A 12,470-nucleotide genomic window follows, 5' to 3' on the forward strand; every position below is an offset into this window, starting at 1 on the left:
CGGCGCCCCGCTCCGGTCGGGGGCTCCCCGCCCCGCCCCCGCCCCCGGCCCCCCCCGGGCCGCCGCCCGCGGTGTCCGAGCCGGGAAGGAGCCATTGGCTGCGGTGGCGCCGAGCCGCGGACACACGCGCGCACCCGCCCTCGCACACAGCGGACACCGCGCTCGGGCGCACACGCACGGCCAGCTCGGGGCGCCCGGGCAGAGCCGCCGCCGGGAGCCGCCGCCGGGAGGCCAGAGCGCCCGGAGCAGCCGTCGGGCGGCCCGCAGCCCCGCAGCGCCATGGCCCGCCTGCGCTGCCTGCTCTACCTGTGCCTCAGCTGGAGCTACGCCCAGCCGCCCCCGGGGCCCCGGGGCGGCCCCTGGCTGCGGCCCGAGCCCCCGGACCGGCTGGCCCGGCACATGCTGCTGCTCTACGGCCGGCACCTGGGGGGCGAGCCCAGGCGCCCCCGGGCCGCGGCCCTCCCGGAGGGCAACACGGTCCGCAGCTTCCGAGCCCGCCCGCCAGGTGAGGCGCCCCCCGCCTGTGGCCCGCCTGGGGAGGCGGCCCCGGCCGCGGAGAGAAGGGGGGCCTGGGGAGGGCTGCCGCGACGTGGGGAGGGGCGCCGAGGGGGACCCGGGGGCCCGTCCGAACGGGCGGCATGGCCCCGGGGAAAGGCGAGGTGGGGGGCAGAGGGGCCTCCTAGATGGCCCCTGAGTTCCTCGCTCCCTTCAGCGGAGCCCCGAAGCCGCCGCTGCGTGGCCCCCGCGGGGAGACAGGTGCCGCCGACAGACTGCCCCCGGGCCGGGGCGCAGGCACCTTTCCTGGGCTTTCGCGTGCGCCGCGCGTCCTCTGCCCGAGCTTTCGGTTCCGAGGACATCGCCCCCTTCCAACGGGGCCGGGACGCTCTCCTTACGGAGGAAAGAGGGAGAAGTTCGGGCAAGCGAGCCGCCTCCCACACCCGCAGCCCCCAGCTTGCAGGGCTTGGGGCAGGGGAGCCCCGTCTCCCCTCCCACACCCCGCCTCACAGCCGGCGGCTCCTGGGCTGGGGGAAAGAGCAGCGGGTTCCCCGGGGACTTGGCGAGAACCAAACCGTGATCACAAGGGAAGTTTCTCCTGGGGATTGCTAGGCTGTGCGTCCCGGGGCCGAGACGGGTGGCCGTGCTTGGGAGCTCTCTCCAGTCTAGGCAGAGAAAAAAGCTGCTCATCCCCTCTTTCAACACAGATTACTGTAGGCAGAAATTTATTGCTTAAGAGGTTATTCCCTGGCCCTGCCAAGAAATATAGAATTTATCGTTAATATGAACATCTTGGGAGAGAGCTTTCTGGAAGCTGGCTATGCCTGCAAGCTTTGAGGATACGGTTGTCCACTGTGGTAAATGTGTGTGTGATAGAGGTAAATGTAACTGGGAATCATTAAGATGCTCCGGCCATCTGCACTGCCCTACTCCTCATGTCCAATGGCCGAGGCAGTGACTTTCCAGAGCTCTGATATGCATAAGTCCTAAGGAAAAAAAAAAGAACAAGGAAAGTCCTAAAATGGACTTTGGAAATGCATTTGGGGGTTTAAGACATAATGACATTTACAGTAAATATGAATTATGGTTGTCAGGATAAAACTCTTGAGCTGCAGTCTGAGCTAAAGCAGATTTCTTTTTCAGCAGAGTATTATGTAAGGATGATGTGTGAGGAGTCAGTAAAGGTTCCGAGAACCACATCCATCTTGCTGTGGAATACACTGTTCCTTAATTTGAGGGATCCACCTTCTCCAAAAGTCAACCACACAGGTTGGCGCCCAGTTATGGGAGGTGCTGGGGACAGTTCTGTATTGCCAGCAAACTGGAGTAGGGGTGGGATGAAGAAATTGGAATGTTAGATGCTTCAGAGATCACTTATTCCAACAGCTTAATTTTACCAAAGAGATGAAGTGACTTACTACACAAATTCAGGTGAATTAAATGCTTGAACCAGTCTGATCCATCCTTAGGTCTTCTGATTCCAAATTGATTGCAATTGGTCTTAAGGAATGGGATATTGTTGACAATTCATATCTGTTAGCCAGATGGTAATCTGATTAGTTACAACCAACAAGTGGGAATAACTAAAGAGAATAGATGTCATTTAGATTTTTTTTTTTTTAAAGCTTATAGGTTGGGGCAAAGGGAAGAAGGAGGAAGGATATTGGAGGCCAGGTAAATAAATCTCTTCAACCACATACAGCATTCAGTTTTCACCAATGGAGAGCTGATGTGTTTGATCTTTTGCTGTTATCCAGTTTAATAACTACTTTGGCTCCAAGTTTCTCTGGGAGACTGTCTTATGGAAAGGAATAGCTAAATCCTGGTACCAAATTGATTGAGATTTAGCATTTATGGTTTTGAAAGATCTCTGTAGTTTGTAGAATCTATTTTTTATGAAATATCTAAATGAATGAAGAATCAGCAGTTGAAAAATCTTTTATTAAGCACTTACTACATATCAAGCACTGTGCTCTATATCAGAGATGAAAAGGGACAAAGTGAGACAGTTCCCTGTTCTCAAGGATTTTGTATTTGAACAGGAGAGAAAACACATAGTTCTCAACTTTTAAGATGGGTCCTTAGTGTACAGCAGCAAAGCAGATAGGAATGCTTCTTCTTCTTTTATGTCATTTCTGCTGATCAATCTTATATCTGTTTTGGATGTTGAATCATTGGACAATGATATGACAAGAAAGAATTCCATTTTCTTGGTCTTTGAGAGCTGTGATTGCTGAGGAGGGAGGGACTAGCATGCTCTTACCTCCATGGACATTATTTGACTAGTCTGAATTTAGGATGAACAAGAACAGTTTTGTCAATATGAATCTTCTTTTTAACACTACATTTTTTCTCATCGAGAATACACATATACTTTAAAAATCAATTTTTCAGTTATGGAACTTAAATTTTTTGAATAGGTTTGTTTTTTGGTTTTTTTTTTTTTTTTTTTTTTTTTTTTTAGGTTTTTGCAAGGCAAATGGGGTTAAGCAGCTTGCCCAAGGCCGCATAGCTAGGTAACTCTTAAGTGTCTGAGGCCGTATTTGAACTCAGGTCCTCCTGACTCCAGGGCCGGTGCTCTATTCCCCCCTCCACCTAGCCACCCTGTCGAATAGAGTTTTTGATGACTTCTTTTGAATATTTGAATTAAGAGTATGTGATGTTTCAAAACAATGACAAACTAAAGTGTGGAACACTGAAAGGAAACTCTATGGTTAGCCAAGTGCAAGAACCCTAATCCTAAATTATGAGCTTTTAATTTCATTTTATTTGAAGGAGCCCAACAATCGATTTGGTGTGATTTTCACACATACTTGTAAGCAAGGCAATTTTATCCAAGAAACAGATTTTCCACAATTCACTCCATACTTTCAGGAGCAATCACAGTTTAAGGTTTATTGTGAACTACATAGATTTCCTTGAAGATGTCAAAACACACTTAGAGAGCAAATTCATGCTCACCTCTGAGAGAGATAAAAGAAAGAGTATTGTGCCAGGCAAGTCAAAACATCACTACTACTACAACCACTATCTCCCAGTGGAGATATGTCAAAATACTTAACCTAAGAACCTTGGTAATAGAAGTGCCTTAATACTGATGACCTTCATACAACCTAAAGTTCATAGTGATTGTTGAATGTAGAAAGGACCCTCTTTCCTTACCAACATCAAAACTACTTATTGAAAAACTGTAAACATTGGGCAGGTAAACCCAAGAACCAAGGAAATGGGTTGATTTAAAAAAAAAAACCTGAGTTTTTCCTAGCATAAATATTAACTAAACCCCAACTATTAGTTTATCCCATGAGTACCTCCTAGGTAGCTTATCCTGGACCCCATCCAAAGGTGTTTAGGTCTGCAGCTACTAAAGGACCTTGATGGAAGAAAGTTTCACCTAGAAGTCACAGAGAAGGTACCCAAGGCTTTGGCTCCAAGCTATGTTTCATTTTGCTCACCCTTTTCCTCCTTATGACATGTATTTTGGAGTAGGGCTGATGAAAGCTATCTGGATTAACAAATTGAAAATTTTTTAGAGTTCTAAGCTGATATGGTCTCCGAGCATGTGGAACTGTTCAGACTGTACTAAACTTTCAGGCTGAGCTATTGATTAATGTTGTTTATTGTTCTAAACCTATAATAATGTCTTTGGTTGAAAACCAGCTCCTGTGGTCTCTTTATGATTACTTTATACTTAAATTATTACTTGCTGGTAGGTGGCATCTATCCTAAATATACTTTTCACTAACCTCTTTTCTCTGCTTCCTTCATTGATGACATTCATTTGGTTTGCCAGAGTCATAAATCTGCAGTGCTTATGAGTTCTTAAGATAGGAAAGTATTTACAACAAAACAATTCAACGTATTAGGTTTTATCTTTCTTTTGGCAAAAAAGTATTTATTAAGTTATTAATGGCAGCAAAGCTCAGCTCCACAAAAACTCATGGTCATATGTCAAAGGTTGGGAGGATGGAATGAGGGGTATGTGATGATTTTTTTTATTTTCAGCTTTTCTTAAGAAATTATCTTTGATAATAAAAATAAAGCACGGCACATTAGGATTGTCCCCTTTTTTGTGAATTATATTATCACTGTTCCCATAGTTAGTACTTTCTTTTCTTAATTATAACTTAATTATAGCTACTTAATTATAACTAAGGTGGTCTTACAAGATATTTCTTAAATTTATATCAGTAGATTTTTTTTTAAAAAGAGGTTACTTCTGTGAGCATATAGCCTTTTTTAAGACATTATCTTGATTTTAGAGTTAGATTGTTTCATTTTGTTTTTTTTAATAATCTCCACCTTTCACTGGGAAAGGCAACTCCCCATATCAATCCCTATCAGCACCTGCTCAACAGCTTGAGAGTTTTTATCTGGCTGACTGGGGCACTGAAAAGTTCTATGTTTTGCCAAGGTCACAAAGCTAGTCCAGGTCAGAAATCTGGATATGTGTTGCAAGGTTTCCTGGCTCTCCGGCCAAAATGACAATCCACCACACCACACTGCTTCTTCAAAAATACAAGCAAACACTTGGACCTACACATAAATCTGCTCCCTTTAAGAATGGTACCATTGTAGTCCTGGAGTCAGGAGGACCTGAGTTCAAATAAATATTGCCTCAGACAATAATTGCCTAGCTGTATGACCTTGGGCAAGTCACTTAACCCTGTTGCTTTAAATAAGTAGAATTTTAAAAGTATCTTTAAAAAGAATAGTAACATTGTAGCTTTGGCATATTTCTGGTCATGAATAGCTGGACAAGGAGGCCTTCGGAAATCAACCAATAGAAACAATCCCTGTTAGATATCCCCAAAACAATGAGAAGGTATTATTATGTAATAGCTTAGCATTTGGCATGGTGGCAAAATATAGACACATAAAATCTACTTTGAATTTTCTGGATTCAGAAAAGTAGACTGAAAATGAACTATATTTAAATTATTTGATATTTCTACTTAAAAGGAAACTAGGATATCTGGAGAGGGATGTAAGAAATAAAATGATTGCCTCCTAATGAAGTTTTGGCAAGATTGTTTTATAATCTGAATTTTTTTCAGGATGTTATTTTTCTTGTCCATTCTAATGAAAAAGAGAGAAAGTAATTAAAATTAAAAATAATAAGATTTCAGATCGGTAATCATCAAAGCCATCTAGTACTGACTAAGAAATAGAATGGTGGACCAGTGGAACAGATTAGGTGCATTATACATAGGAGTAATAATTTAGGTTTTGCTTTGTACAATAGACAGGTAAGTCTCAGAAGGTTAAATGTTACACAGAATCAGTTCCACTTAAAGAAGATTGCTCTATATTTATAAAATAAGTAGAAAAACTAAGATAATATAAAATCACTGACATACTCTTGACCCCAGTGGGGCAAATGCATCATGATTTCAAATCTAAGTTAAGGACTTTATAACTAAATTGCCCTTGTGACTGTATCCTTTTTCAACCCTGGAATACATATGGCAGTCTATAAAAATGCTTGTATATCCTCTATAAATATAAACACATGGTGTGACAATGGAATCTTTCCAGCCTATCCATGCATAGTCTTTTGCAACATATCTTTTAATCTTTTAGTGGTAATGTCAAGTTTTTAAATTTTTATTGATATTAAATTTTTAGATTTCCTAAATTCCTCAATATGACCCTTTCCTCACTCATCCCCCAAGATAAATATCCTTTATATACTTAAGAGATTTTGCTTCCAATCCAGCCTTCGTAGTCATCATTTGGCTCCTGCAGAAAAGGGACTAGGCATCCCACCAAATATCAACCAACTGCCACTGCAAGCCAGCCAAACTGAAGAATCAAGACAGACAAGGGAGAGAGGCTAAATGAACTAGATAAATTGACCTACCTCTACCAACCACTGCTACCTTCATACCTTAGCCACCATCTCCCCCTTGGAGCCTGACAGAGATAGTCCAGGACCCTCAACCCAAGATATTTGAGAATAGTAGTGCTCTCCAAACACCAGCCCAGTCCTCAAAGCTATCAATGAGGGGATAAATCATTGTGGAGGAGAAGAATCCCACCTTCCTCATGACCATTAGCAATAATTGCTGACTAGTAGTCATGAGAACCTAAGAGCCCAGGAGTAGTACTTTCTCATCTCAGACCCTGAACTCAGAAAGAGACTGGAACCTGAACTCAGAACTTTGGGAACAGAAATACTTCCTTTTCCGGGAAGCAGTTCCTGTGGAGTTGTATCCTGGAAACTGCTTCTACAGTTTCTGAAAACTGAGAAAATAAAGTTCTGGTCACCAAAGTCCTCAGGACTGTCAAATGGTTCAACATCAGGAACAATGACCTGGTTTTAAATTAATGATTTTATCAGTGGAAATGGCATTTAAGAAACATTCCCATCTGCTCTTTGTCAATGCTGAAACCTGTTTCTTTACTGTTAGAAAGTGAGATTGCCTTACTCTTTCTGTTTGTCTCTCCATTATTTAGAATAGGGTTTTGCACATAGTGATCACTTAACACTTGATTGATTACTTTGATTCATGTAACAAAAATTTAAAAGGTTTTTTTTTTAACAAAGTTCAGCAAAACTTAACCTGACAACCAAGATCAATATTATATTCAGGATCTAGTCCTCAGTTTCCCCTTCAACAAAGGTGATGATGATGGTGATGATGTTTGTCCTTCTTTCTCGAAGACCATGACATCAGGGAAGTGATTGGATTTCATGCATGCGATTGGATTTCAGTGGAATTTTCAATTGGAATTCAGTAGAATTTGAGGGGGCAGTTTTGCTAAGTCACCAGCCTCACTTTCTCCTCCAGAGCTATCTGGGTCCAGTGGCCAGATGTGGATTAGGACAACTGGAAATGGCCCTGAATGGGAGGCAATCAGGATTAAATGACTTGCCCAAGGTCACACAACTAGTAAGGATCAAGTGTTCAAGGCTGGATTCAAACTCCTGTCCTCCTGACTCCAAGGCCAGTGCTCTATCCACTGCACCACCTACCTGTCCCACAAAGATGATGAGATTGTTTCTCCTATATATCCTTTGGAACCTACCTTGATCATTATTAATTTTTTCTTTTTGGATATGTGAAATGGTGAACATTTATAACATAGTTTTGCAAAATTTATATTAAATTTGACTATTTGTCATAGATACTACAGTAGTTTGTAACTCATTCAACAGGGGGAAATTGAGGCAAACAAGATTAAATGACTTGCCTAGGGTCACACAGCTTTTCAATATATGTTAACATTTTGCATATATTTGGTTCTTTGTCATCCCCCTGGACTATCCGCCCTGGTATGTACCAGGGATTTCTATCCTCCACTATCTTCAAAGACTGTCTAAGTTCATGTTTGTTACTTCCATAATACTATCTCAATTCCCCACTCTCTCCTTTTGCCTTCAATCTTTCCTATCATCCAATGAGTCTCACTTTCTCATCATGTGGTCAAAGTTTTAAGCTTTATGTGCAGTATTTGACTTTCCAATAAATTGTCTGAATTAATTAATTAATACTTAATATTGGAAAGTGTCAATTTTGTAACACTCTCCTTATAATCCAGCTCTCTCAACTTTTGGGAAACCAAGCTTTGACTATATGATCTTTTTCAGCAAGGTGATAGCTCTGCTTTTTAGTGTGCTATCCAGAATTTCTGTACCTGTATCATTTAATTTCATAGCTGTAGTCACTGTTTGAAGTGATCTCTGAGCCCATAAATATAAAAATTTGACACTTTTTCAACTTTTTTCCCTTCTATTTGTCAGAAAGTAATGGAACCAGTTGCCAAGATGGTACTTTTGTGCTTTTTTTAATGTTAAGCTTCAAGCCATCTTTGATACTCTCCTCATTCTCTTAAAGAGGTTTCTCAATTCTTCATCTTCAGCCATCAGAATGATATCATATCTATGTCTGAGATTGTTGATATTTCTCCCAGCAATCTTAATTTCAGCTTTTGATTCATCCAGTCTGGCATTTTGACATGATGACACAATGTATATAGGTTAAATAAGTAAGATGAAAACATAATAGCCTTATAGTACTTCTTTTCCAATCATGAACCAGTTTTCCAATCTTAAATTGAATCCATGTTTGGTTTTTAGTAGTAGTAGTAGTAGTAGTAGTAGTAGTAGTAGTAGTAGTAGTATAGTAGTAATAATAGTAGTAGGAGTAGGAGTAGTAATAGAAGTAGTAGTAGTAGTAATGGTAGTAGTGGTAGTAGTGGTACTAATGGTAGAGATGGTAGCAGTAGCAATAGTAGTAGTAGTGGTAGTAGTTGTAGTAGTATTAGTAGTAGTGCTAGCGATAGTAGTGGCAGTGGCAATAGTGGTAGAGATAGTGGTGGTAGTGGTAGAGATGATAGCAGTAGTAGTAATAGTAGTTCTAGTAGTAGTGATAGTAGTCGTAGTAGTAGTAGTAGTAGTGTAGTAGTAATAATAGTAGGAGTAGTAATAGAAGTAGTAATAGTAGTAGTAATGGTAGAGATAGTAGCAGTAGCAGTAGTAGTAGTAGTAGTTGTAGTAGTAGTAGTAGTAGTAGTGCTAGCGATAGTAGTGGCAGTGGCAATAGTGGTAGAGATGGTGGTAGTGGTAGAGATGGTAGCAGTAGTAGTAGTAGTAGAAGTAGCAGTTTTTCTTGTGGTAGTCCTTCAGGCTCAAAGAAGACCATGACATCAGAAAAAAATGATGTCATGACTTTCATATAAGAGAAAGGGCATTGTACAAAGACACCACTGTCACCATCTCATGTGAGCCTCAGGGTCTGACATAGCAAGATCAGGACAGGTGGTGATCAATGGGAGGCCTTGACCTTTTAGAGCCGGATCTTTCCTATATCACAGAAGCTCTCTGGTTCTTACAGCTGCTTCTTGGACTGCATCTAAAGACTTCAGAAGATATGCAAGATGATCAAGTACTCCTACTTTTTTGAAGGCTTGACCCATTTTGTTATGATCTACGCAATCAAAAACTTTAGTGAAGTTAATGAAGGAGACGTTTCTTGAACTCCTTTACTTTCCTTAAAATCAAGCAAAAGTTGGCAATTTGGTTTCTAGTTCCTTTGCCTTTTTGAAAACCAGCTTGTTCTTCTGGTAATTCTTGGGTTACACATTGCTAAAGTGTAACTTGTAGAATCTTAAGAAGAATTTTGCTGACATGTGAAATAAGTACATTTGTTTAATAATTTGAATATTCCTTGGGATTGCTCTTCTTTAGGATTGAGACATAAACTGTTCTTTCCAATTTAGTGGAGTTTTCCAAATTTTCTGGCAAATAGCACTTTATCTTTAAGGGTTTTAAATAGCTCAGCTGGAAATCTGTCACTTCCACTAGTCTTATTGTTAGCAATGCTTCCTAAACCCATTCACCTTCATTCTCCAGGATGTCTGACTCTAAGTCAGTAACCATGCCATCTTGGTTATCAGTGATATTAAGATCTTTCTTGTATAGTTCTTTTGTGTATTCTTGCCATCTCTTCTTAATCTTTTCTGCCTGAAAGATCGGAAAGTTCCAGGCAAAAATTGGCATGATAAATGACACAAGTGTAGGGATTTTACACTTTTACATATCTACGCTACATTTCATATTGCAAATTTATTTCCTACCTAAATTTGTAATTATTCCTATATTCCTTAACTCCCTTCCTGGATTATCACTCTATCCTCTAGCCTGTGATATAGTTTTAAGATAGCTCATCCTTATAATGTTGATGGTTAAATCTAACTTGAAACCTAAGCGTGAAACCTAAACGTTAAACCTAAGCGTTGTTCCAGGATTTATTAGGTATTTTATTCTTAGTTGAAAATAAAAAGAAAACCAAAGTGACACTTTAGTATGCATTTCACTTAAATCTATAGTATGAATTAAGACTCAAGACTGTTATTCTAGTACTGACATTTAGCTAGGTGACTTAGGCCAACCAAGTCCATTTATCTCTATCTTAAATCTATCAAATGAAGGCATAGGATGGAATGATTTCCATAGTCCTTTCCATTTTGGTATTAGTGTATTTTCATTAGATTCACCATGGATTTGAAGTTGTGAAAAATATTAGAACATAACATATTTATGTTGATTTGTTGCTCATTCCTTTCAGTCATATTTTTGACCCCATTTGGGGTTTTTCTAAGAAAAGATACCAAAGTGGTTGGCCATTTCCTTCTTCAGCTCAATTTATAGATGAGAAACTCTGATAAACGGGGTTAAATGACTTGCCCAGGGTCACATAAGGAGTATGAGAGGCAAGATTTGAACTCTCCAAGATGAGTCTTCCTGACCCCAGGCCTGGTACTCTATCTACTGTGCCACCCAACTACCCAAAAGACTCATTTTAAAAAAGATCTTAACAAAACCACAGATGAAAGATTGGATTTCCTTACTATCACTTAGAAAATAGCACCATCTATGGGTGGTGGTCATATATGGTCAACTTTTAAGAAAATATATTTCTTTAAAAAAAAAAAGAATGACAGACTCCTCATATAGCAAACACCTTAGAGGTCCTTGATACAGGATCATCTGGTCTTTGGTGAAATTTTTCCAGTAACAGGAACTCATATCTTCATGGGACAGCTTATTCCTTTGTTGATAAGTCTCTTTTATTTGTTGACTTGCCCAGAGTCACAGGATTAGCATGCTTCTGAGACTAGATTTGAGTTCCAGTCTTCTTGTCTTCAGACCCAGCCCTCTATTCACCCAACCACCTATTTTGGGGCAACTAGGTAGTATGGTAGATAGAATACAGCCCTAGAATCAGGATACCAGAGTTCAAATCTTATTTCAACTATTTGACATTTACTAGCTGTGTGACCTTGGGTAAGTCACTTAACCCTGATTGTGTCCCATGCAGGGTCATCTCCAGTCCTCCTGATTCATATCTGGCCACCAGACCCAGTTGGTTCCAGAGGAGAAAGTGAGATTGGTGACTTAGCACAACCCTCCCCACCCCCCACCCCCTCTCAAATCCAGTTAATGTGCTTGTTATGACATCTCTCCCTGATGTCATGGTCTTTGAGAACAAAGGACAAACAGCAACAATTTGTTAATTTATCTTGCATAAATGTGTGTAAGGCATTATGTTAAGTGCTGGGGGAGAGTGAAAGATTCAAAACATGTATTCCCTGTTCTCACACATTTTAGAAAATAAGACAGATAAGATTTTAGGGAGATAAACTATGTACATAGATAACACAACATTCATTATGAATGAAAAGTAGAGTCAGGACTGTAAGAGTATAAAGGAGGGGAAAAAATATTGTCAGAGGTGAGTGAAGTCTCCATTGAAGAGTTGATATTTAAGTCTGGATTTGAAAGATGTAAGTCAAAAAATTTTACTAAGTAAGTACCTACTGTGAACCAAGTGCTGGGAATACAAAGAAAAGTTTTAAAAACCATCACTTCTGTCAAGGAATTCAGTTTCATGAGAAAGAAGACATGTAAATAAATAATATACAAATGAGTTATATTCTAGACACATTGGAAATAATCAGTAGAATTAAAGAGAATCAGAAAAGCTTCCTGCAGAAAGTGAGATTTTAGGTGATTCTTAAAGGAAGTCAGGAAAGCAGGAAAGCAAGGAAGAGAAGATGAGGAGAGAGAATATTATAGGATGGCTAATGAAAATGTCTATAATTGGGAGGAGTGTTCTGTGGGAAGAGCAACAAAGAGACCAATAATCCCAGACCACAGAGTATCAGGTAGAATCTTAACAGGTAGTGATGGAAAGGAAGCACATTCCGTTCACTTAGTATTAGAACATTTTACTTTATCTCGAACTAAAATCTACCTCCTGATAATTTTTCCCAATGATCACAGATACTTTTGCCGTAACCTCCTTCATGAGACAAATCTTTAAATATCTGAAGATTTCTATTATCTGGGCCATCCCTTGCCTAGGTGGAATCTTCTCTAAGCTCAGTAGCTCAAATTTATTAGTTTCTCATGCCACATGGTTTCCAGATTTTTCATCTTCTTAATTGTTTCATTTCTTCTATTGTTT

General features: G+C 40.4%; 1 protein-coding gene across 1 annotated transcript in view; it reads left to right on the forward strand.

Annotated features, from left to right (window-relative positions):
* Positions 1-173: 173 nt before the first annotated feature.
* BMP3 (bone morphogenetic protein 3) overlaps positions 174-12,470 on the forward strand; it is a 33,861-nt gene continuing 21,564 nt past the window's right edge. The window contains exon 1 of the mRNA XM_074228568.1: positions 174-505. Coding sequence (XP_074084669.1) covers positions 280-505 — 226 coding nt within the window. The 5' untranslated portion in view covers positions 174-279. The remainder of the gene's footprint in view (positions 506-12,470) is intronic.

Source organism: Macrotis lagotis, chromosome 3, assembly GCF_037893015.1.
Source record: "Macrotis lagotis isolate mMagLag1 chromosome 3, bilby.v1.9.chrom.fasta, whole genome shotgun sequence".
NCBI lineage: Eukaryota > Metazoa > Chordata > Mammalia > Peramelemorphia > Peramelidae > Macrotis > Macrotis lagotis.